Source organism: Pan paniscus, chromosome 23 (assembly GCF_029289425.2).
Source record: "Pan paniscus chromosome 23, NHGRI_mPanPan1-v2.0_pri, whole genome shotgun sequence".
Taxonomy (NCBI): Eukaryota; Metazoa; Chordata; class Mammalia; order Primates; family Hominidae; genus Pan; species Pan paniscus.
In genome coordinates, this window is record NC_085927.1 from 33,519,110 (window position 1) to 33,545,341 (window position 26,232).

The 26,232-nt window shown below is 48.1% G+C and overlaps 1 protein-coding gene across 4 annotated transcripts in view; it reads left to right on the forward strand.

The window, feature by feature from the left end:
* Positions 1-26,232, forward strand: part of SMARCB1 (SWI/SNF related, matrix associated, actin dependent regulator of chromatin, subfamily b, member 1) — a 50,045-nt gene that overhangs the window by 3,860 nt on the left and 19,953 nt on the right. Inside the window, exons 2-5 of one of the 4 annotated variants that reach the window (XM_003804627.6) lie at positions 4,301-4,439; positions 6,104-6,233; positions 13,177-13,314; positions 15,528-15,655. In XM_003804627.6, the coding sequence (XP_003804675.1) occupies positions 4,301-4,439; positions 6,104-6,233; positions 13,177-13,314; positions 15,528-15,655 (535 nt within the window). Of the gene's footprint in view, positions 1-4,300; positions 4,440-6,103; positions 6,234-13,176; positions 13,369-15,527; positions 15,656-26,232 lie in introns of all 4 variants that reach the window. The other 3 variants (XM_034949282.3, XM_003804626.5, XM_034949281.3) reach the window with 3 other exon arrangements.

Here is a 26,232-nt window from a genome sequence, read left to right on the forward strand (position 1 = left end):
TTCCTTACTTATTTCGCCGAGGTCCGCCGCCTTCAGTGCTGCCAAGATTTTGGCGCCGCGAGGGGCCCCAGTGGTTCCGCGCTGGGTTGGTTTCCAGTCAGACGCAAAGAAACGGGATATTGAGTTAGCCCCTGCGACGCTTAGGGGACTGCACTGCTGCCTTTGACCCTTTTTAGATGTCGTAAATTTCACGTGCACCCCTCCCCGTATTGCTACTTGTGGGAACCTCAAATGGCAGGCTGGAAACCCTGGACTTAGTGAGGGCTCATCCCCATTGTGTTTGTTGCCTCTTAGGTGAGCAGTGGAGGTCTTTTGACCTTTGTTTACCGGTGAAGAAACAGATTGGAGGAAGATGTTTGCTTTTGGGTGAATAAGGGCCCCATGCCTAAGCTAGATCTTTCAGCAGTTCTGAAGCAATTGACACTTTCCATATCTGTGAACTGATTCTGAATTATTACAGGGGAAAGAGCCTAAGGATGTTTAACCCTTAACTAGAGTGGCTGCATTTTGTTGCATCAACTGGATGACTGACTTCAGGAAAACTCTACTGGCCTTTGAATGGGTGTTTGTTCCAAGTCTATTAGGTTCTTGTTTTTTGTTTTTTATAGAGACAGGGTCTGGCTATGTTGTGCAGGCAGGTCTCCAACTCCTGGGCTCAAGCAGTCTGCCCGCCTGGGTCTCCCAAAGTGCTAGGATTACAGGCATGAGCCACCACACCCGGCCATATATTAGGTTTTTACAGATTGTCTCAAACTAGCCTTTTTTGCTCCAAAGGCAGTCCCCAGCTAGTATATGTTACCTTTTTAAAAAAATTATGGATATACAATTCAGATGTACAAATGTCAAGCAGTAGAATCTCATGTAAGGAAGTAAGTGCCAATCCTGGAGAATTAAAGCTATCATGAAATGCCAAGAGTTTCTTCTCCTTATAGCAGTTTTTAGTATCATATTCCAGCATTTTATTCGTACTTTATTTTCTTTTATTTTTGAAAAAAGATCTCACTTTGTGCAGTGGTGTGATCTCGGCTCACTGCAGCCTTGACCTCCTGGGCTCAAGCGATCCTCCTGCCTCAGCCTCCCAAGTAGCTGGGACTACAGGTGTGCACCACCGTGCCCGACTAATTTTTGTATTTTTTGTAGAGACAGGGTTTTGCCATGTTGCCCAGGCTGGTCTTGAACTCCTGGGCTCAAGTGATCATTGCACCTCAGCCTCTCAAAGTGCTGGAATGACAGGTGTGAGCTACTGCACTCACACTCAGCGCATTCATACTTTTTAAACTTGTGGGTTTTATCCTTCACAATTGAGCATAGCATGAATGAATGAAGCCTCAAGATGGTCACACTGAGTCCCATGGATGAGACTAAGGTCAATAGCATCAGAACTTTAGTGTTAGCATTTTCCACCATTTTTTTTTTCTGGACGAGGTTTGACTCTATCACCCAGGCTGGAGTGTAGTGGTGTAATCTCGGCTCACTGCAACCTCCGCCTCCCAGGCTCAAGCCATCCTCCCACCTCAGTCTCCCAAGTAGCTGGGACTACACGCACACACCACCACACCCGGCTAATTTTTATATTTTTAGTAAAGATGGGGTTTTACCATATTGTCCAGGCTGGTCTTAAACTTGTGAGCTCAAGTGATCTGCCCGCCTCGGCCTCCCAAAGTGCTTGATTATAGGCGTGAGCCACTGTGCCTGGCCTCCACTAATTTTTATAAAACAAAAAATATAGGATTCAATAAAATTTTCACGTTGTCACTTAAATTACAACTGTTCAAAGATGCCAGTGCTGGGGAGGTAGAGCCAGTGCCTGTCCATCTGCCACAGTTCAGAATGGTCCTCATTGGCCAGTAGGCACCTGCCTAACTGCAGAATGCAAAAGGTGTCAAATTTCAGCCTGTGATACTAGGCGAGTTGTTTACCTGATCTAATGGGTGTAAAAGTAATCAGTTTGGCTCTAAGTAGGTGACACTTCAAAAGAAAGCTTTCATTTATTAGTTGGAGCAAATTGAGAAGCTGTGCGTGGCCAAGTGGGAAGAACCTTGGGAGGCCTGGTTCCAGCCCTGCTCTGCCTTGCTGTCGTGTTTCTCATGTGTATAATGTGATGCTTAGACTAGATGGTCTCCAAGATCTTCCCCAAAACACATTTTAGTTTCTAGAAAGCTAATTACAGTCTTGTCTTTCAGCCCCTTGACTCCTGGGCCTCCCAGTAAGAATAATCTTCCTGAGACCCAGGCTGTAAGAGACTCAGATGGAGAGGCAGTTTGTTCTTTTGGGCCTGACTTAATCATCAGACCTTCGGAGTTTAGGGAAGGGTTCAAGGTCAGAGCTCTATTGAAATTCAGTAGCTCCAGTGACAGTAGTGGATGGACGGTCTCAGCCCACTGCCCTGTGGAAAACAGGCACTGTATTCAGAGAGGTGGGCCAGCCATAGCAACATACCCAGTGCCTCCATGCGCCATCTGTGGAGCTGTCTTGGGAAGGCATCTGCATTTACTAAGAGTGTGTGTCACTGTTCTGCCATTAACAGACAGCTGTATTTACCAAGCCGGAGTCATGGAGCTTTGAGGACCCTAACAGATCCCCAAGTCCAGCACCTTGATTTTATATTCAGGAAACCTGGGTCCCAAGAGGGTGAAGGCTGGTTCAGAGAAAAGCCAGGAAGGCAAGCCCAGTTTCCTAAGTTCTGAAGGGGCTTTGGGGGGCATCTAGGAGACTCAGAGCCCTGCAGGGCCTGCAAGGTAGTCATAGGGGGGAGTATTGTCAATTTCTTTTAAAAAACCTAATGGAAACTCTACATTTACCATGATACTGGATGATACTGACACACAAGCCAAATAACATAGAGGGGTCTGTGCCCTCTATGTGGAAAGCGAGTGACTTGCTGTGTCTGCTCTTCTCTCAGCGTTCAGTAGCCCTGGTTGTTGATTACAGTCACTGCTGAAAATGGAGAAACATTTTATTTAATACTATGCCTGGGTCTCACACCTATAATCCTAGCACTTTGGGAGGCCCAGGCAGGAGAATCACTTGAACCCAGGAGTTTAAGACCAGCCTGGGCAACATAGTGAGACTCTTGTCTCTACAGATTTTTATTTTTATTTTTTTTAATTAGGCCGGGTATGTGGCTCACACCCGTAATCCCAGCACTTTGGGAGGCCGAGGTGGGCAGATCGCTTGAGCCCAGGAGTTTGAGACCAGCCTGGGCAACATGGTGAAACTCCGTCTCTACAAAAAATACAAAAATTAGCCGGTTGTGGTGGCAAGCAACTATAGTCCCAGCTACTCAGGAGGCTGAGGCAGGAGGATCGCTTGAGCCGAGGAGTTCGAGGCTGCAGTGAGCTATGATCGCACCACTGCAATCGAGCCTGGGTGACAGAGCGAGACCCTGTCTCAAAAATAATAATAAAAATTAAAAATAAATTTAAAAATGCAAAATATATACTATGTTACGTAGATAAAATGGGAAACATAATAGAAGTGGTCCTTCATGGGGGTGAAGTTCAGAGTTGCTGAGCATTTGGAAGATGAGTAAAGAGTACCCAGAAAATGGGAAGTGATCGCAGGTTACAGATGGAGCCAGCACCTGGCACCCAGTCTATTGGCCATCCCCTGCAATGTGACTCCGAAGTGATCATACTTGAAAAGTCAACGAGACAATAGGGTACCCTCATAAAAACTTTAGGTCTAGATTTATTTTCCTTAAGGAAGTCACACTTTCAGTATTTGGTACAAGCAAACTGAAGCCATTGTTTGAGTCAGTGATGATTTATATAGCAGTCTGGTGATTGCCTTGTAAACCTTTTGGAAAATTCCTTTGGTATCCCTGGTTTGGGTTTTGTTACTAAACAAAGCAACACAGGCCATGGGGGAATTATCTGGCATCTGTCTAAAATTAAAAGACCTTTTTGGTGTTTATTACATTGTAAAAATATCAAAGTCTTGTCCTTAAGATAAAAGAAGGTCAGGGAGGCCTTGCATTTCTGGAAAGTGCCAGAGATCCTTAGTCCAAAATCAAAATCACCACGAACTTCTTGCTAAGCTCTGGGGGCCTCCCACTCAGGCATCTGCCCAGGCCTTTCGGAACTTGGTTCTGTTGTCAGGATGCACATATGCAGGCCAGATGTGCACTGCTGGTGAACCTTTCATATCAGCAGAATGTGTTTTAATGCTGCCGAAAGCGTGGCGCCTGGGGGCCACCTCAAGGCCTGTTTGTCTGTTGCTTAATGCAGTCTGCGCCAGGACCCTCCCCTTCCCTGTGGTGCTGCGACCCTTATAATGAGCCTTCTTGCTTTACTCATAGGTGGGAAACTACCTCCGTATGTTCCGAGGTTCTCTGTACAAGAGATACCCCTCACTCTGGAGGCGACTAGCCACTGTGGAAGAGAGGAAGAAAATAGTTGCATCGTCACATGGTAAAAAAACAAAACCTAACACTAAGGGTGCGTCTTCACGAGGGTTTGTAAACCTGTTTCAAAACCACTCGCTTATGTCATGAAGATAAAACGTTTTCACTCCAGAGTGTCTTCACTGCAGCCTTGGCCTTAGTCGGGCAGGGAGCATCCTGGGGTGGGCCGCCCTGTGAGCACTCCAGGCGAGGAAGTGGCTCCAGGGAGCCGTTGGTGGTCCACTGTCAGTTATTTCCAGCAGGGCCATTGGGTACGTGAGCGGGCCGGGGCCAGGACACTAGCAGGTGCTGTGAAGACATGTTGGTCTCAAAACGTTTTAGGAATGCTGCGATGCTCTGCCATCTGCCGTGGGTGTGTCGCCATAATCATCTTCCATGCAGCCCAAGTGGCGGGTGGTGGTCCCAGCTCCCACTCCCCTCTGGGGCTTTCACTGCTTGCTTCCTGGAGCACATCCATCCCATAGCACTTCATCCTGGCAGCCAGTGTGCTAGAGCCCATGTGCATGTCCCTGCTCCTGGTGGCCTGCGTGTGCCTGGGGCTTGCTAGGTACACTAGTGAAACTAGTGGGCTTTGGGTCACGGCAGCTCTGTGCAGGGTGAAAGGGTGCTCTTCAGACACTCTGGGGGCTCTGTGGGAGACACTCCCATGGAGACATTTGGGTGTGGACACAGCATGTCCTTGGGCAGGTGGCAAAACTGCTTCCCACGTGGCAATGGCGCCTTGTAGAGAGCTGCCCTGGGCCTGGGTGTGTCTGTGAGCATGTGCGCGATGCTTCGTAGTCTGCCCTGTTTGTTTGTGTCTGTAGGTGCTGCTGTGGTTTTGTCCACTGCGGCAAAGTAGTGGTTCTTTTAATGCAGGAGCCGGAGCTTCTTTTTGATCTGCTGCTATGACATTTCCACTCACTTGCTTAAAACAGTTTCCTTTTTGTTCCCCCTCCTCCCCTAGCAGAGCATCAGTCACTAACACAGTGAGTCCCCAGCTTTGCTTCCCCCTCCGCAAGTCCCTGGGCTAAGTCTTGGGAGATACCTTCCCCATAAGCGATTGATTTCTCCAGGAGAAGCCAGACTGGGCCCACAGACAGGTAGCTCTTGACGGAGATTCCCCGGAAGAGCTAGGGGTCGAGCTGCCTAGAATCTGTCCTGCTTCCCAGGCAGCACGTGTGGACCGGCTCGGGGATAGAAATTCGTGTTTGGTGTGAAGCAGCTCTTTCCAACTCTCTGGGCTCTTGTTTTAAAAGAAGAGTATTCTTCATCTTCCATTCCATCTCCCCACCTTGCATCGTGTTGTGGATTGTGGTGGTGTCAGACCTCTTCCCACTGGGGTGTTACTCTGGGAGCTTTCTTTTCCCCTGAGTGAGGACCAAGAGAATATGTTCTGGAGTCGAGTGTCCCCGCTGGTCGTACTGTATTGTAGTTGCTGGTGCTGCCCTGAGCACTTCCCTCTGCCCCGAGCCAGTGCTCCTGGGGCAGATTAGTCCAAATCAGTCCCATTGGAGGCTCTACCCAGCAGGACTTGTAAGTAAAGCACTCAGTCCAGATTGCCCTTTTGGAAGAGGCCAGCATTCAGCAGTAGTAAGTTTGACACCTTGCTTTTCCCACCTCCCGCATGCGAGGACCTTGATGTGCTGCATCCACTTGGCTGGCTGCTGTGTGCCACCGCCACCAGCAGAGTGACCCAGTGATGTTTGTCTGTTACAGATCATGGATACACGACTCTAGCCACCAGTGTGACCCTGTTAAAAGCCTCGGAAGTGGAAGAGATTCTGGATGGCAACGATGAGAAGTACAAGGCTGTGTCCATCAGCACAGAGCCCCCCACCTACCTCAGGTAATGCGTTCCTGGCCAGGGCATCTCTGGGGACACCTGTGGGGTCTTTTCTCAGACTCAAGAACTGGTTGGGTTGAAGTTAAATTGAAACACTTTTTTTTTTTTTTTTTTGAGATGGAATCTTGTTCTTGTCGCCCAGGCTGGAGTGCAGTGGCGCGATCTCGGCTCACTGCAACCTCTGCCTCCCAGGTTCAAGCGATTCTCCTGCCTCAACCTCCCGAGTAGCTGGGATTACAGGTGCCTGCCACCACACCTGGCTAGTTTTTTTTTCTTTGAGACAGAGTTTCACTCTTGTTGCCCAGGATGGAGTGCAATGGCGTGATCTCAGCTCACTGCAACCTCTGCCTCCTGGGTTCAAGTGATTCTCCTGCCTCAGCCTCCCAGGTAGCTGGGATTACAGGCATGCGCCACCACGCCCAGCTAATTTTGTATTTTTGGTAGAGACGAGTCTCTCCATGTTGGTCAGGCTGGTCTCGAACCCCGACCTCAGGTGATCCGCCCACCTTGGCCTCCCAGAGTGCTGGGATTACAGGCGTGAGCCACCGCGCCCAGTCCTAATTTTTGTATTGAAACACTTTTTAACAGTTCCCTCTGTTTTTATACATTTTCTTAGCCAGGTTTCTAAGTTTCTTCTGTATCATTGGAATTTCTAAGAAACGTAAGCCAAGTCCTGGATTCCGGAGAACAGTTACAAATGCTTGGAAAGTGGGACTTGCGGGGCACAGTGGCTTATGTTTGTAATCCCAGCACTTTGGGAGGCTGAGGCATTGCTTGAGGCCAGGAGTTTAAGACCAGCCTGGGGCAACACAGCAAGACCTCATTTCTTAAAAAAACATATAAGTGGGACCAATTTGTCAGAAAAATCAGTGGCTCACATAAACTCACAAAAGAAACAACAATAGATTTGAATGTATAAAAACTTAGAACCTGGCTGGGCACGGTGGCTCACAACTATAATCCCAGCAGTTTGGGAGGCCGAGGTGGGCAGATCACCTGAGGTCGGGAGTTAGAGACCAGCCTCACCCACATGGAGAAACCCCATCTCTACTAAAAATACAAAATTAGCCAGGTGTGGTGGCGCATGCCTGTAATCCCAGCTACTTGGGAACCTGAGGCAGGAGAATTGCTTGAACCCGGGAGGTGGAGATTGCAGTGAGCTGAGGTTGCACCATTGCACTCCAGACTGGGCAACAAGAGCGAAACTCCACCTCAAAAAAAACAAAAACAAAACAAAACTTAGAACCTTTAGAAGAGTATTTATAGTAACAATTAAAAAACCAAGTAATTGGGAAGTTACAATGTTGTATCTAGAATCTATACATCTAGATTTATACAACAAACTTGGATACCCCAACAAATAGGTAAAAGATGGTTCATACCTTGAAGTACAAGGGAGTAAACAAACATGGAAAGAATTTGCCCTCATGTGTAATTTCAAAAATTCCAAGCATAAGACTGGGCATGGTGGCTTATGCCTGTAATCTCAGCACTTTGGGAAGTCAAGGCAGGAGGATCGCTTGAGCCCAGGATTTGACTGTGTTGCCCAGGAGACCAGCCTGAGCAACATAGTGAGACGTTATCTCTACTGAAAGTTAAAAAAATTAGCTGAGTGTGGTGATCACACCACTGTCCTCTAGCCTAGGTAACAGAACGACACTCTTTGTCTCTTAAAAAAAATTAAAAATAGGCCGGGCACGGTGGCTTACGCCTGTAATCCCAGCACTTTGGGAGGCCGAGGCGGGCGGATCACCTGAGGTCAGGAGTTCGAGACCAGCCTGACCAACATGGTGAAGCCTCATCTCTGCTAAACATACAAAGTTAGCCTGGTATGGTGGCACATGCCTGTAATCCCAGCTACTCAGGAAGGCTGAGGCAGGAGAATCACTTGAACCCGGGAGGCGGAGGTTGCGGTGAGCCGAGGTTGCCCCATTGCTCTCCAGCCTGGGAAACGAGAGTGAAACTCCATCTCAAAATAATAAAATAAAATAAAAAATAAATAAATATAAAAATAAAAATTCCAAGCATAAAACAAAAAACTGGCAATGTAAGGAATTGGGGAAGGTGTGATAGAACTGCGCTCATGTGTGCTGGAGGTGCTTTTTTTTTTTTTTTTGAGATGGAGTTTTCACTCTTGTTGCCCAGGCTGGAGTGCGGTGGCATGATGTCGGCTCACTGCAACCTCCGCCTCCTGGGTTCAAGCGATTCTCTTGCCTCAGCCTCTGGAGTAGCTGGGATTACAGGAATGCATCACTATGCCTGGCTAATTTTTTTGTATTTTTATTAGAGACGGGGTTTCACCATTTTGCCCAGGCTGGTCTCGAACTCCTGACCTCAGGTAATCCTCCCGCCTCGGCCTCCCAAAGTGGTGGGATTACAGGTGTGAGCCACTGTGCCCAGCCGGGAGTGCCCTTTCTGTAAAGCATCCTGACATCAAACTTTTTTGTTCTCTGGCCCAATTAATACCACCCCTGGGAATTTGTCCCAAAGAAACATTTTCAAAGAACAAAATGAATCAATAAACCCACTATATGTACAGAGATTCTTTGTAGCATTGTGAATAATACTGGAGAATATGGAGTTGCTTAAGTATCCAGCCTTTAAGGAAAGGCTAGGTTAGTGACGGGTCAGCCACTTGAATGGACAAAGGTGTGACCCATACATGGTATAATTAAGTAGATTCTGCAGTGACCCGAGGCAGGGGTCCTGTGGGTGAGACGTGCAGAATACAAGATTGTACCCATCTACCTTGTGCATTCAGCTCTCAACAAAGTATGCATTTCTCTGCAGAAAGCCCAAGGAGCATTAAGAAAAAGGATTATTGTTGAGAGTGATGTGGTTATGGAAAACCTTTTTTATGATTCCCCCGAAAGGTGGCACGCCTCCAGGCTGGCCAGTGTTACAGACGTGTGCTTTGCAGATTCTTTTTCCCCCAAGGGATGTGGTAAGAACATAAGGATGGCTTGACCTTCCCAGGGAAGTTGCAGAAAGAAATTGTGTACATATGGAGGGCACTTTAATTCTGCACACGTCAGCTGGGAATCTTTTATGGGGCGATAAAACAGTTTCTTGGTGATCATGTCATGAAGAACAGCGGCAGGAGTGGAATCCCGTTGCCCTGGAGGTGAAGTCTTTAGGGGTGGGGGCTGGCAGAGGTTTGAGGGAAGTGGCTTTGGCTGGCTCCACACTACTCAGTCAGCCCAATAAGGGGACTTACGGCACCCTCCCCATCCTGTCATTGGACAATTTGAGCAGAGGCTGGGTGCCCTCTCTCAGGGATGCTGGGATTGCAATGGAAGGAAGGTTTTTTTTTATTTTTTATTTTTTATTATTTTTTTTGATACGGAGTTTCGCTCTGTCGCCCAGGCTGGAGTGCAGTGGCGCCATCTTGGCTCACTGCAAGCTCCGCCTCCCAGGTTCACACCATTCTCCTGCCTCAGCCTCCCGAGTAGCTGGAACTACAGGTGTCCGTCACCACGCCTGTCTAATTTTTTTTGTATTTTTAGTAGAGATGGAGTTTTACCGTGTTAGCCAGGATGGTCTCGATTTCCTGACCTTGTGATCCGCTCACCTTGGCCTCCCAAAGTGCTGGGATTACAGGCATGAGCCACTGCACCTGGCCTTTTTTTTTTTTTTTTTTTGAGATGGAGTTTCGCTCTGTCACCCAGGCTGGAGTGAAGTGGCGGGATCTCAGCTCACTGCAACCTCTGCCTCCCGGGTTCAAGTCATTCTCCTTCCTCAGCCTCCCAAGTAGCTGGGATTATAGGCACCAGGCACCACACCTAGCTAATTTTTCGTAGTTTTAGTAGAGACGGGGTTTCACCATGTTGGCCAGGCTGGTCTTGAACTCCTGACCTCAGGTGATCCGTCCACCTCGGCCTCCCAAAGTGTCGGGATTACAGGTGTGAACCACCACACCTGGCCAGACGGTTGAATTTTATGGCTTAGATTTGCAGATTCTGTGTATGGCTGAGCATGTTACTCACATTCACTGTGTCTAGTTACACTTGCATTGTCCACTTGAGTTGATAGCTAGACCTGGAAATGAGAACTTGCTACTGAGATAGGGCAGGATGAGGGGCCAGGGGCTCAGCCCAGGCTCTAACGTATCCAGTCAGAAAAGAGGAGGTGGTCAAGATCTGTGGTTTGCAAATACAGGCTCAGCTGCCTGGAAATCACCCGTGGAAGCTGCAAAGAACGCATCTTCTTGGGCCCTTCCTCAGAGGTGGGAAGTCACTCCACCTGGGTGGGGCTCAGGAATGTGCTACTTAAAATTTTGCATTCTGGGGTCGGGTGTTGTAGCTCACACCTGTACTCTCAGCACTTCGGGAGGCCAAGGTGGGAGGATTGCTTGAGCCCAGGAGTTTGAGACCAGCCTGGGCAACATAGTGAGACCCCCCATCTCTATAAAAATAAAAAAATTAAAAAATTGCACTCTGAGCGGCCAGGATTAGGAACTATGACCCAGATGGGCTGTAGAGGGGACCCCTGTCTTGCTGTCCCCTCTCATAATCTCTGCCCAAGCTGATTCCATGTTCCCCAAATTGGGTACTGCAAAATCCTCCCTACCCCTACCAGCGATCAAGGGGTAGTCCCGGCCTCAGCATCAGACGTGTAAGTGACTCCCACTTTAGAAGGGAAAAGAGTTAAAGGGCCCAGAGTCCAGGCAGGTCTTGGCCATTGCTTCTGCCCTCCCCCACCCTCTGGAAAGGAGAAGGACCTTTGTGCTGTCTTCCCGGGTCCCTCCTTAGAGGGAACTGTCAAACGTTTGTCGGCCGGGCACGGTGACTCACGCTTGTAATCCCAGCACTTTGGGAGGCTGAGGCGGGCGGATGGTCAGGAGATCGAGACCATCCTGGCTAACAGGGTGAAACCCCGTCTCTACTAAAAATCAAAAAAATTAGCCGGGCGTGGTGGTGGGCGCCTGTAGTCCCAGCTACTCGGGAGGCTGAGGCAGGAGAATGGCGTGAACCCGGGAGGCAGACCTTGCATTGAGCCGAGATGGCGCCACTGTACCATGCACTGGCCCGGGCGACAGAGCGAGACTCCATCTCAAAAAAAAAAAAAAAAAAAGTTTGTCATGACTTGCTCTGAATGGTTGAATAGTTATTGCGGAAGTGGTTGCGCAGGTGTTGGGGTTACACAGGGAAGTGACACACAGTCGCTGCCTGCTCCTGCTCACAGCCTTGCCAGGGAAAATGGAAAAGCACAGAGCACAACGGGCACCCAAATGCTCTCATCTGTTTCACCCAGCCCTGGAGCCTTAGTTTAAAACAGCTTTTGGTATTTTTTTTTTTTTCTTCGAGATAGGATGTTGCTCTCTCGCCCAGGCTGGAGTGCAGTGGTTGATCTCGGCTCACTGCAACCTCCGCCTCCTGGGTTCAAGTGATTCTCATGCTTCAGCCTCCTGAGTAGCTGGATTATAGACGTGTGCCACCACGCCTGGCTAACTTTTGTATTTTTGGTAGGGTTGAGGTTTCACCATGTTGGCCAGGCTGGTTTCGAACTCACCTTTTGGTTTTTTTTTTTTTTTTTTGAGATGGAGTTTCGCTCTTGTTGCCCAGGCTGGACTGCAATGGTGTAATCTCGGCTCACTGCAACTTCTGCCTCCCGGGTTCAAGTGATTCTCCTGCCTCTGCCTCCTGAGTAGCTGAGATTACAGGCTCCTGCCACCACACCTGGCTAATTTTTTTTTTTTTTTTTTTGAGACGGAGTCTTGCTCTGTCTCCCACTCTGGAGTGCAGTGGCGCAATCTTGGCTCACTGCAAGCTCTGCCTCCCGGGTTCATGCCATTCTCCTGCCTCAGCCTCCTGAGTAGCTGGGACTGCAGGCGCCTGCCACCACGCCCGGCTAATTTTTTGTGTTTTTAATAGAGACGGGCTTTCACCATGTTGTCCAGGCTGGTCTTGATCTCCTGACGTCGTGATCTGCCCGCGTCGGCCTCCCAAAGTGCTGGGATTACAGGCGTGAGCCACCGCGCCCGGCTACACCTGGCTAATTTTAGTATTTTTAGTAGAGACAGGGTTTCACCATGTTGGCCAGGCTGGTCTTGATCTCCTGACCTCAGGTGATCCATCCGCCTTGGCCTCCCAAAGTGCTGGGATTACAGGCGTGAGCCACCACACCTGGCCTGGTTTCGAACTCTTGACCTCAGGTGGTCTGCCCATCTTGACCTTCCAAAGTGCTGGAGCTACAGGCATGAGCCACTGCACCTGGTGCTTTTGGTAAAAGCAACCTGGAATTTGGGAGAAAAGATCAAACGCTTCATGGGACATGGGTTATTTAAATTACCTTGGATGTCACCTCTGGAAGGTATTTATCAACCCATCTTTTCAACTTCTATTGCTGTGGAAGCTGAGAGGCCAGAGGCCTTGCCTAGTCCATCTCAGGATGGCCGGTATGTCTAAAATGACAGCCTGATCATGTCTCTTCCTTCAAAACCCTGGGGACTCCCAGCCACCTGCTGAGTAAAGTCATCTCATGGAGCATGTGAGACCTGTGATCGGTCCCCTCCCTGGGGGCCTCCTCCCTGGACTGCCCCTCAGTCTCTCCTCCTTGCTGCTGCCCGTGCCCCTCCCCGCAGTGAACCCTGACTCAGTGTCTAAGGCTGTGCTCTATTATCCACTCCTCTGGGAAGTCTCCCCCTTGTACCACTTCCCCGCATCCAGGAAGTGCTTCCGTGGAGCCATGCCTGGCTCATAGTGCAGTACACCATGGCCGTGCTGTGTCTGGTGCCCCTACGTACCCTTGCCCTTGCCCAGGTGCCTCTAGCATCTGATGACAGCCTGGGGAGCAGGCTCCTGCAAAGTCAGATGCACAGACAACTCCCATGGGAGCCTCGAGCCTGACAGAGGTACAGTGGGCATCCCTGGAGCATTAGTTGATTCCTGGTGGGCAGGATCAGGCTCCTAGACTGACTGGGAGGACTTTTCTTGTATCTCCTCAGGGAACAGAAGGCCAAGAGGAACAGCCAGTGGGTACCCACCCTGCCCAACAGCTCCCACCACTTAGATGCCGTGCCATGCTCCACGACCATCAACAGGAACCGCATGGGCCGAGACAAGAAGAGAACCTTCCCCCTTTGGTGTGGATGCATCGCTGCACTCACCCTCCGTACTGATTCCGCCTTAGTTCTCCAGCACGTTTCAGTTCCTTCCTCCCCAGAAAAACACTCTGCTTTGACCTTGTGCTCCCCACAACGCCACAGTACCTCCTCGCCTTTGAACTGTTGTGTTTCCCTGACTTCCAGGACATTGTCCATAGCCTCCTTGGCTCTGTCTACTGTCACCTTGCCATGTCCTCCTCACCTCTCTGGCCCCTCAAGTGGAGTTACTCAGGGCGTGGTCCTTGGGCCCTTTCTCTGCCCTCAGTTTCACACGAGTGGGCCACAGCCAGTCTGATGGTGCAGATGCCATCCACGTGACTCCCACTGTGCCACCATTTCCCAGAGCCTGCTGGAATAAACCACCACAAACTGGTGGCTTCGAGCAGAGCACATTTCTTCCCTCACAGTTCTGGGGCTCAGGAGCCCGGATTTAGTTTCACTAGACCAGACTCACGTGTGGACAGGGCCATGCTCCCTCCAGAGGCCGTCGAGGTGATTCGGTCCTTGCTTCTTCCAGCTTTGGGGGCTGTCACGTTCCAGTCTCGGCCTCTGTGGTCACGTGGCCTTCTCTGCATGAAACTTCCCTGTCTCTCTCTTAGAAGGACACTTGGCGATGTAATTTAGGGCCCTTCTGGTTAATCTCTCAGGATCTTTCACTTAATCGTATCTTCAAAGTCTCCTTTTTTGGCCATATGAGCTGACAGTCACAGGTTTTGGGGATTAAGTTGTAGATGTCTTCGGGGTCTGTTTTTCACCTCTGTGGCCCAGACTTCCTCAGCTGCCCTCACCCCCTCAGCCTCATGTTGCCTGAAGACTTCTCCATTTCGGCGCGTGGAGATCCAGCCCTCTCCTTGCTCAGGCTGTAGGTTTCTTTCCCAAGTCCTGCCTTTTCCTCACACAGCAAGTCCAGTCTCTCCAGGTTCTCACCTGGGACTGCCTCAGACAGCCCCCCACTGCTCTCCCTGGGGTCTCTAGCAGCCCCTACCTCCCCTCCCTGCTGCCTTCTCAGCTCTGCAGCTGGTGTGGCCTCTGCTCCAGGCAGATCATGTCACCTCTCCACGCAGAATCCTCCAGGCTCCCCATCACCCTCGGAGCAGAAGCAGGAGTTCTCACTGGGGTGCCAGGCCCAACCTGGCCTGGTGCTGCCACCGCTGCACTCTGCCCCACTCACCCTGCCTCAGGCCTGAGAACGTCCTCATTGCTGTCAGACCTCCCAGAGCTCCTGCCCTGCAGTTGCCTCTGCTGAGGTTTAGCCCCATTCTCCCTCCTCCCCTCTTTCCTTTCCTCCTTCCTTCCTTCCATCATTCCTCCTTCCCTCCCTCCCATCCTACCCCCTCCTCCTTTTCCTTCTATCTTCCTTCCCTCTATCTCCTCTTCCCATCCCTAGTTGACTGTCCCCTTCTCCCTTAGAGTGGCCACCCCTTTTCTGCAGCATCCCTGCCCCTTTCCCTGTCTGTTTCCCAGTGCCTTCATGCCTGGCACTCAGGTCACTTTTCTCTGTCTTCCATCTACCTCCCAAGGTCACTGGGGGCCTTTCTCAGCCCTCTCCATGCTCCCAGACGCCCTTAGGTGTCCTGTGTCCTCCAGCTCCATTTCACCAACCTGCCTGCCGGACTCTTCCCTCTTTATCTTCCCAAAGTACTCCATTGCTTGGAATCCTCCTGGGACTCCCTCAGGGCAGTGGCCAGTTTGCATAGCCTGAGGGAAGAACTTTGGGTGCTTCGACACCCGCTAGCTTTGCAGCATCCCTGACCACTGCTCCTCACGGAATCTGTGCTCTGTGGTCTGTTTGTACGTCCTCAGCAGTTCCTCCATTCACCTGCCTTGGCCTTGCTAGAATATTTCCTCTTCTGGAAATGCCCTTCTCCTTTCCCATAGCCTTCCATGAAAGTCCTGCCAAATTTCAGGCTTAAATATCCCTTCACAGGATGTCTGGGTGTTGTTCCAACACTGCCCAGGTCGATTCTATTGCAGACAGACTGGTGCTTGTTATTTATGGCCCCGACTGTCCCCATTAGACCGTGGCCCCGGGACCCCTGCTGGCCTCGTCTGCTGCCTCAGCTGTTAGCTGACAAGCGGCCATCTTCCCCAGATGGGTTTGCAGAGGCCTGCTGTGCAGAGAGAGAGGCTGAAAATTTGCATACCTAGGGCTCCGGCCCCCTCGCTGACTGTTGCTTCCATTTCACTTTCAGCTTTGATGACCATGACCCAGCTGTGATCCATGAGAACGCATCTCAGCCCGAGGTGCTGGTCCCCATCCGGCTGGACATGGAGATCGATGGGCAGAAGCTGCGAGACGCCTTCACCTGGAACATGAATGGTACAAGGCAGTCGGGCTTGGCTGGGCCTGGCCCCAACCCCTGTGTGTTACGTGGGAACAGTCCCCTTTCCTGCCAGCTGCCTGTCAGGCAGATTCTGGACCTGACACGCAGGACATCGGGGCATAGTTTTGGAGGGTGTGGGCTCTGGGTTCAGTCCTGGTTCTGTTGCTGTTCACTGTGGATTGGGCCTGTGAACTTCGGACTCCTTTCGCCATACTGAGGTTGGGTGGCCCAAGAGGCCTGGCATGGGAGGCGGCTGATCTGCATAGCATGGATGATGATGACAATGCCAGTCAGACCTAGTTCAGCCCCCGAGCCCTGCACACACCTGCCTTGGGTCCTGTCCACCACTCTGCTTCTGCTGTGTGAGGCTGCATGTGTGCCCCGTGCCTCTCTCCTCCTCTAACTGGTCATCTCTAGACATCCTCACTCTGTAAGTCCTGGGTCAGATGCCATCTCTTCTGGCTCTTCCCGGGCTTCCAAAGCCTGGACAGAACTCGGTCTTTGTGCAAATGTAGACAGAAAGGTTAGAAGGATATGCATCCCAGGTGTCTAGACTGCTTATCCCATCTGGGAGGGCGGATCATGCATGCATTTATTGTTTTCTCTATTTTTAAGTCTGTTAGAATGTATTTTTATTATTTTATTTTATGATTACTGTTTTTTTAGATCTTGTTGCATACCAGTTTTTTTTTTTTACTTAGTGTCTGTATCCTTCTGAATTTTTATAATGAACATACTATTTATATTCAGACAAAATGCAGTGAATATCATCTTTATTTTACTTATTTTTTTTTTTAAGAGACAGAGTCTCACTCTGTTGCCCAGGCTGGAGTACAGTGATACTCTCATAGCTCACTGTAATCTTGAACTGCCTGGGCTCAAGCAATCCTCCTGCCACAGCCTCCCAAATAGCTAGGAATACAGGTGTGCACCACTGTGCCCAGCGTTATCATTTTTAAATGAGTAAATGTTTAAAATCATCAGAATCTCACCACCTGAATAATGTTTTCAGTTTTACCTTTTCTGTCAATTCCACATGCAAACATATTTAACATAGTTGTCACTATAGAGCAAGTATCGTTTTATTTTTCTTCACTTATCATAAGTATCTTTCTGGTTTCTCTTTTTTTTGGGAGGGGAGATGGAGTCTCACTCTGTCGCCCAGGCTGGAGTGCGGTGGCATGATCTCAGCTCACTGCAACCTCCGCCTCCTAAGTTCAAGCGATTCTCGTGCCTCAGCCTCCTGAGTAGCTGGAACTACAGGCGCGTGCCACCATGCCTGGCTAATTTTTGTATTTTTAGTAGAGATAGGGTTTCACCATGTTAGCCAGGCTGGTCTTGAACTGACCTCAGGTGATGCCGCCTGCCATGGCCTCTCACACTGCTGGGATTACAGGCGTGAGCCACTGCACCCAGCCTCTTTCTGATTTCTTTAATCTTCAAACAGTGCAGCATTTTCTCCTGGGTCAAGGCGCCTTTGTTTGCTAAAACTCCCCCTGCTGTAGACGGCTCCACAGCAGATAACATAGTTGCAGCATTTTTCTCTCAGAAGGGATTTCCTGAGGGAGGAGAGTATGAGTGGTTGTTGATATGTGGCTGCCTTGAGCTTTCTGAAGGATTAGGCTGCTTCCTTTGGTCATCCCCAGGCACTCAGCATGGTAGGCCTGAGTGCTAGGCCTACCACTTGCTCACACCAGTGCCAGGCCTGAGTCCAAAGGCCTCTGCTCAGCCCTGAGAAGAAGGCCTGAGAGCCATGTGCCGGGTGCTTGTCCCGTAGGTCTCACAGGTCAGCTGGTGAGGGGGGACGCCAGTGGGAGGAGACATGGGTGAGGGAGGACACTGGCAAGAGACGCCGGGAGGTTGTATTGAGTGTAGATGGGGACAGGTACAGTTCACTGGTCATGCCCCAGAACAGGGACAGGACAGCCCATGGGGACCAGGCCATCAGTGCTGCACAATGCCTGTTATCTCTGCCAAGCTCCCCGCTTATCTCTGCTGGCCCACATCATAGTTATTTGTTAATTCTTTTCTCTCCCTCTCCATTTCAACCCTTTAAGGTCAGGGGCCTTGTTTTTCATTGCCGTGTTTCTTCTTTTTTTTGAGATGGAGTTTCACTCTTGTTGCCCAGGCTGGTGTGCAATGGCGTGATCTCAGCTCACCACAACTTCCGCCTCCCAGGTTCAAGTGATTCTCCTGCCTCAGCCTCCCGAGTAGCTGGGATTACAGGCATGCGCCTCCATGCCTGGCTAATTTTGTATTTTTAGTGGAGACGGGATTTCACCATATTGGTCAAGCTGGTCTCAAACTCCTGACCTCAGGTGATCTGCCTGCCTTGGCCTCCCAAAGTGCTGGGATTACAGGCATGAGCCACCGCGCCCGGCTGCTGTTTCTCTTAACATAGAATCTAGCCCAGCATAGGAACTTAGTTGTTCAAATTGGATCAGTCCGTGCTCTGTCTCGTTACCTTTCTTTGGGCAACACATAGAAAGTTCTGGTTTGTTTATCCCCCCGCCCTGTTCCAGAAAGGATGCAAGGAAGCTTACCATAAGTACACTGGGCCCAAATGACTAAAGCAAATGAAAACGGAGTGGTTAGGAAAAACTGGATAAAGAGGAAATGTTCAAGTTGAAGAGGGAGCTCGTACTCAGCTTTTATTTGGTGAACATTGCTGGGAGTTGGGCGTGGCTCTGGGCCTTTTTAGAACCAGGCAGAATGAGACGTGAAAATCATTTGCATACTCAGTGTGGTCAAGGTTAGCAGCAGCCTGTGGCTCTGAAGAAGTAGAATCACACGTGGTCCTGGAATCTGAGATTTCCTACAGCCCTCAGGAAGAGGGCACAGTATAGTAAGGAAGACCAGGATCGTCCATGAACTCCACAGTGAGTTCCACTGGGCTGTTCCTCCTAGGAGTTCTAATGTAAAATATGATGCCCACTGAAAGTAATTTAGAACAAAGTCTTAACCAGTGGAGAACCAAAATAGTGTTGTTCTGCGAACTCTTCCTCAGCTCTGGGTGGTATTTGGCATTTGTAAGAGCTGTGATTCTTAATTGGTGGTTAGATGCCATGCCAAAATTGTTATTGATTTGCTTTGAAGTTTCAGATCATCTTAAAGGTGGGCATGAGAGTCTTTATCACAGAGGGATTAAATATGTGAAGTAGCAGTACTTGAGTAGCACGAATGAAGTGTATGTTCAGGCCACCTTCAGAATCAGGATTGGCCAGGCGTGGTGGCTCACGCCTGTAATCCCAGCACTTTGGGAGGGTGAGGTGGGAGGATCACTTGAGGCCAGGAGTTTGAGACCAGCCTGGCCATCATGGCAAAACCCCATCTCTACTAAAAATATAAAAATTAGTCGGGTGTGGTGGCACACCTGTGGTCCCAGCAACCTGGGAGGCCGAGGCACAAGAATCGCTTGAACCTGGGAGGCAGAGGTTGCAGTTAGCTGAGATTGTGGCATTGCACTTCAACCTGGGCGACAGAGTGAGACTCTATCTCAAAAAAAAAAAAAAAAAAAAAAAAGGAATCAGGATTTTTCTCAGGTTTCTGGTAGGTGTTGTGATGAGTTTGAGGTTATTTTCTCTGAAAAGGACTTGAAGTAGTGCTTCTCTGAATCACTGGTGATGTATGGTGGCACCTGGCTTAACAGCCTGCTGAGGGAGGGAAGTATTAAAATCCTCCAGAAAAGATGAGTTGCCTAACCAGAACACATGTGGACATAGATGCCATCTTCACCCAGAAGGGGAACAAGGGGATCCCCTCAGGAAGAGGTTTGGAATCTGTCTTGGCACACAGGCAAAGGAGTGATTAGGGCCCTGAGTGTCTACACTTGGCTACAGAAGGCAAGTTTTTAGAGATTTATATCCACATGCTTGTTTTGGGCTCTAAAAAATTAAATGAGGTTGAGCACAGTTGCTCCCGCCTGAGGCTGAGGCGGGCAGATCACTTTACCGCGGGAGTTCAAGACCAGCCTGGGTGTCACGGTGAAACCCCATTTCTACAAAAATTCACCAGATGTGGTAGCACGTGCCTGTGATCTCAGCTACTTGGGAGGCTGAGGTGGGAGGATAGCTTGAGCCCGGGAGGTTGAGGCTTCAGTGAGCCGTGATTGAGCCACTGCACTCCAGCCTGGGCAACAGAGTGAGACCCCGTCTCAAAAACATTTTTTTTAAAGTTAAAAAAAAAAAATCAAGTGATAGATTCAGGAAGCCAAGTGAAGCCCAACATGATTAACCCAAAGCAATCCATGCCAAGACACATCATAATTAAACTTCTGGAAACTCAACACAAAGAAAAAAATCTTGAGAGCAATCAGAGAAAAAGGACAACTTACCTGTAGGGAAAAGACAATAAGAATGGTGGTAGATTTCTTTTTTTTTCTTTTTTTTTTTTTTGAGATGGAGTCTTGCTCTGTCGCCCAGGCTGGAGTGCAGTGGCACGATCTCGGCTCACTGCCAGCTCCGCCTCCTGGGTTCACGCCATTCTCCTGCCTCAGTCTCCCGAGTAGCTGGGACTACAGGTGCCCACCACCACACCCGGCTAAATTTTTTTTTTTTTTTTTTTTTGAGACGGAGTCTGTCGCTCAGGCTGGAGTACAGTGGTGCGATCTCAGTTCACTGCAAGCTCCGCCTCCCGGGTTCATGCCATTCTCCTGCCTCAGCCTCCCGAGTAGCTGGGACTACAGGCGCCTACCACCAGGCCCGGCTAATTTTTTGTATTTTTTTTTTTTGAAATGGAGTCTCTGTCGCCCACTCTGGAGTGCAGTGGCGCAATTTCGGCTCACTGCAAGCTCCGCCTCCCAGGTTCATGCCATTCTCCTGCCTCAGCCTCCCGAGCAGCTGGGACTACAGGTGCCCGCCACCATGCCTGGCTAATTTTTTGTATTTTTTAGTAGAGACAGGGTTTCACCGTGTTAGCCAGGATGGTCTCGATCTCCCGACCTCGTGATCCGCCCACCTCAGCCTCCCAAAGTGTTGGGATTACAGGCGTGAGCCACGGCGCCTGGCCAATTTTTTGTATTTTTTAGTAGAGACGGGGTTTCACTGTGTTAGCCAGGATGGTCTCGATCTCCTGACCTCGTGATCTGCCCGCCTTGGCCTCCCAAAGTGCTGGGATTACAGGCGTGAGCCACCGCGCCTGGCCAAATGATGGTAGATTTCTCGTGAGAAACTGGACGCTAGAGCAAGTGGCAGGATATTTTTCAAGTACTGAAAGAAAAGAACTGTTAATCTAGAATCCTGTACCCAGTGACAATATTGTTCAGGAATGAACGATATTGGACATTCTTTTTTTTTTTTTTTTGAGACGGAGTTTCCGCTCTTGTTGCCCAGGCTGGAGTGCAATGGCACAGTCTCAGCTCACCACAACCTCTACCTCCCGGGTTCAAGTGATTCTCCTGCCTCAGCCTCCTGAGTAGCTGGGATTACAGGCATGCGCCACCATACCCGGTTAATTTTTGTATTTTTAGTAGAGAGGGGTTTCTCCATGTTGGTCAGGCTGGCCTTGAACTCCCCACCTCAGGTGATCCGCCCACCTCGGCCTCCCAAAGTGCTGGGATTACAGGCGTGAGCCACTGCGCCCGGCCAATTTTTTGTATTTTTTAGTAGAGACGGGGTTTCACCGTGTTAGCCAGGATGGTCTCGATCTCCTGACCTCGTGTTCCGCCCGCCTTGGCCTCCCAAAGTGCTGGGATTATAGGCATGAGCCACCACGCCCGGCCGAATGATGGTAGATTTCTCATGAGAAACTGGAGGCTAGAAGAAGTGGCATGATATTTTTCAAGTACTGAAAGAAAAGAACTGTTAATTTAGAATCCTGTACCCAGTGACAATATTGTTCAGGAATGAACGATATTGGACATTCTTAGTCAAGACATTCTTAGATGAAAGAAAACTAAGTGCTGGGCGGGGTGGCTCACGCCTGTAATCCCAGCACTTTGGGAGGCCGAGGCGGGCAGATCACGAGGTCAGGAATTGGAGGCCAGCCTGACCAACATGGTGAAACCCCATCTCTACTAAAAATACAAAAACAATTAGCCGGGCGTGGTGGCGCATGCCTATAATCCCAGCTACTTGGGAGGCTGAGGCAGGAGAATCACTTGAACCTGGGAGGCAGAGGTTGCAGTGAGCAGAGATTGCGCCATTGCACTCCAGCCTGGGTGACAGAGCGAGACTCCAACTCAAAAAAAAAAAAAAAGAAAAAGAAAAAGTAAACTATCCCCTGCAGACCTTCCCTAAAAGAGTGGCTAAAAGAAAGGAAATGATTGCCGGCATGGTGGCTCCCACCTGTAATCCCAGAACTTTGGGAGGCCAAGGCAGGCGGATCACAAGGTCAGGAGTTTGAGACCAGCCTGACCAATATGGTGAAACCCCGTCTCTACTAAAAATACAAAAACAATTAGCCAGGCATGGTGGTGCACGCCTGTAGTCCCAGCTACTCAGGAGGCTGAGGCAGAAGAGTCACTTGAACCTGGGAGGCGGAGGTTGCAGTGAGCCGAGATCACGCCACTGCACTCCAGCCTGGGCAACAGAGCAAGACTCTGTCTCAAAAAAAAAAAAAAAAAGAAAGGAAATGATTAAAGAAGAAACATTGAGACATCAGGAAGGAACAAAAGAAAGTATGATAAGAAAAAATGTAGATAAATAAAATAGACTTTCCTCTCCTCTTGGGTTTAACAAATTATGTTTGACAGTTGAAGCAAAAATTGTAACAGTATCTGATACAGTTCTAAAGGTATGTGGAAAGATTTAAGGCTTTAAGGCTGGGCACGGTGGCTTATGCCTGTAATCGCGGCATTTTGGGAGGCCGAGGCAGGCGGATCACCTGAGGTCAGGAGTTCAAGACCAGCCTGGCTAACATGGCAAAACCCTGTCTCTACTAAAAATACAAAAATTAGCTGGGTGTGGTGGCGGGCGCCTGTAATCCCAGCTACTCAGGAACGGGAAGCTGTGGCAGGGATAATTGCTTGAACCCGGGAGGTGGAGGTTGTGTTGAGCTGAGATGACACCATTGCACTCCAGCCTAGGTGACAGAGCAAGACTGTGTCTCAAAAAAAAAAAAAAAAAAAGATGGATAAAGATAAAACGTTAATCAAAGGAAAGCAGGAGTGACAATGTTAGTATCAGTAAGGCAGACTTCAAAGAAAATGACCAGAGACAGAGAAGAACATTAAATAATGGTAAAAAGATAAGTTCATCAAGAAGACATAGCAATCCTAAATATGTATGCAGCAAACGACAGAGCTGGAAAATATGTGAAACAGTATCAGATAGAAATCAGATAGAACCAAAAGGAGAAATAAACAAATTCACAATCATTGGAGACCTCAGCATTCCTCTCTCAACAACCGATGGAACTGGACGGAAAATCAGCAAAACGATGTAAGATCAAAAACACTATCGACCAACAGAATCTGATTAGCATTTATAGAACACTCCAGCACAGCCGAATGCACATTCTTTTCAAGTGCCTGTGCAACATATACCGTATAATCCGTATAATGGATCATAAAACAAGTTTTAACAAATTTAAAGAATTGAAACCATACAGAGTGTGTTCTCCAACCACAATTGACTCAAATACTTGTAAGCTAAATAACAGACTTCTAAATAATCTGTGGTTCAAAGAGGAAGTCTGTAGGGAAATTTAAAAACATACACAGACCTAAATGAAAATGCAGCATATCAGAATTTGTGGGATAAAGCTAAACAGTGCAATGCAGATTATCTGTAGCACCAGTGCGTACATTAGAAAACAGGAAAAGCTTTCCTCAAGTCGATAATCTAAGCTCTAATCTCAAGAACCAAGAGAAACAAAACCAAAGGAAGCAGAAGGAAGGACATTTGAAGAGCAGAAATCAATGACATTGAAAACAGAAATCAAACAATAGAGAAAACTAATGAAAACTAGCTGGTTTTTTGAAAAATTAATAAAACTGGCAATCTCTAGCAAGGCTGACAAAAAGAATGTAAATTATCAATATCAGGAATGAAATGGGATGTCACCACAGACCCTGCAGATATCAAAAGGAATACTGCAAACAATTCTATAAGTTTGACAGCTTACACAAAATGGATTAATTTCTTGCAAAACACAAAGTACCACAACTCATCCAATATCAAATAGATAATTTGAGTTGCCCTATAACTATTAAGGAAACAGAATTTGTAATTTAAAAACCCCAAAAAATGGCCAGGCACGGTGGCTCTTACCTGTAATCCCAGCTCTTTGGGAGGCTGAGGTGGGAGGATTACTTGAGGCCAGGAGTTCAAGACCACCCTGGGCTACATAGCAGGATCCAATCTCTAATTAAATTTTAATATAAAACATTATTTTTAAAAAGGAAAACAATTCTCCCCCCCAAAAAAATCTCTGGGCCCATATGATTTCACTGGAGAATTCTATCTATCAAATGTTGACGAATGAATTAACACCAGTTCTACACAATCTCTTCCAGAAAATGGAAGAGGAGAACGCACTTCCTGATCAATTTTATAAAGCTCGTATTACCTAGATACCAAACCTAAAGACAGTACCAAAAAAAGAAAAATACAGACCAATATCCTTTATGACTAAAGATGCAAAATCCTTAGCAAAATATTGGGAAATAGAATTCAGCAATATATAGAAATAATTATATACTGTGACCAAGTGGGATTTATTGCAGGGATGGAAGGCTGGGTCAATATTTGAAGCTCAATCAATGTAATCCACCATATTAACACACTAATGAAGAAAAATCACAGGATCAGATCAGTTGATACAGAAAAAGCATTTTGTAGAACTCAACACCTGATGATAAAAATGCTCAGAAAAATAATAGCAGGAAACTTCCTCCATTTAGTAAAGAGCATCTATTTAGTATAAAAAGTCCTGTTGCTATTTTTTTCTTTTTTTTTTTCTTTTTTTTTAGATGGAGTATTGCTCTGTTGTCTAGGCTGGAGTGCAGTGGCATGATCTCAGCTCACTGCAAACTCTGCCTCCTGGATTCACACCATTCTCCTGCCTCAGCCTCCCTGATAGCTGGGACTACAGGTGCCCTGCCACCACACCCAGCTAACTTTTTGTATTTTTAGTAGAGACGGGGTTTCACAGTGTTAGCCAGGAATGTATCGATCTCCTGACCGTGTGATCCACCCGCCTCGGCCTCCCAAAGTGTTGGGATTACAGGCGTGAGCCACAGAGCCTGGCCTCCTGTTGCTAGCATTTAATAGTGAAAGGTTGCATGCTTTCTGCCAGAGACCAGGAACAAGCCAAATATGTCTGCTGTCACTATTCTTATTCAACATAGTGTTGGAAGTTCTAGCTAATCCAGTAAGCTGAGAAAAGGAAATAAAAGACGTGTAGATTGGAAAGGAAGAAATAAAATCCTATTTGCAGATGACATGATTGTCCATGTAGAAAATCCCAAGGGATCTACAGAAAACTTGGAGAACTAATAACTGAATTCCCCAAGGTCACAAGATAAAAGGGATACAAGGCAAACATGCAGAAATCCATTTTATTTCTATATGCCATTAATGAGTACCTAGACACAAATTAAAAATACATTACCATTTATCATCACTCAATAAAAAAAGGAATACTTAGGTATAAATCCAACAAAACATTTACAGGACTTATATACCAAAAACTATAAAACACTGACGAAAGTAATTAAAGAAGACCTAAATAAGTAGACATATCATATTCATGGATTAAAAGACTCAAGATGATGTCAGTTTTCCCCAAATTGATATACAGATTTAATGCAATTTCTGTGAAAATCCCAGCAAGATTTTTTTTGTAGATAAGATTGTTCTAAGATTTATATGGAAAGGCAAAGAAACTAAAATAGCTAAAGCAATTTATTTATTATTATTATTATTTTTTTTTTTTGAGATGGAGTTTTGCTCTTTTGCCCAGGCTGGAGTGCAGTGGCATGATCTCTGCTCACTGTAACCTCCACCTTCCGGTTTCAAGCGTTTCTCCTGCCTTAGCCTCCCGAGTAGGTGGGATTACAGGTGCCCGCCACCATGCCTGGCTAATTTTTGTATTTTTAGTAGAGACAGGGTTTTACCATGTTGGCCAGGTTGGTCTCAAACTCCTGAGCTCAGGCAGTCCGCCTGTCTCAGCCTCCCAAAGTGCTGGGATTACAGGCATGAGCCACCAATTTTGAGAAATAGTAAAGTGGGAGTAATCATTCTACCCAATCTCAAGGCTTACTATATAGCTACGATAATCAAGGCTGTGTGGTATTGGTGGAGTGACATACCGTGATGGAACAGAATTGAGAATCCAGAAACAGACCCACACAAACGTGCCCTCCTGATTTTTACAAAGATGCAAATGTGATTCAATGGAGGAAAGACAGCTCATTCAACAAAATGGCACTGGAGCAATTAGACAATCATAGGCAAGTAGGCTGGCACAGTGGCTTACGTCTGTAATCCTAGCACTTCAGGAGGCTGAGGTGGGCAGATCACCTGAGATCACGAGTTCAAGACCAGCCTGACCAAGATGGAGAAACCTCGTCTCTACTAAAAATACACAATTAGCTGGGCGTGGTGGCGCATGCCTGTAACCCCAGCTACTC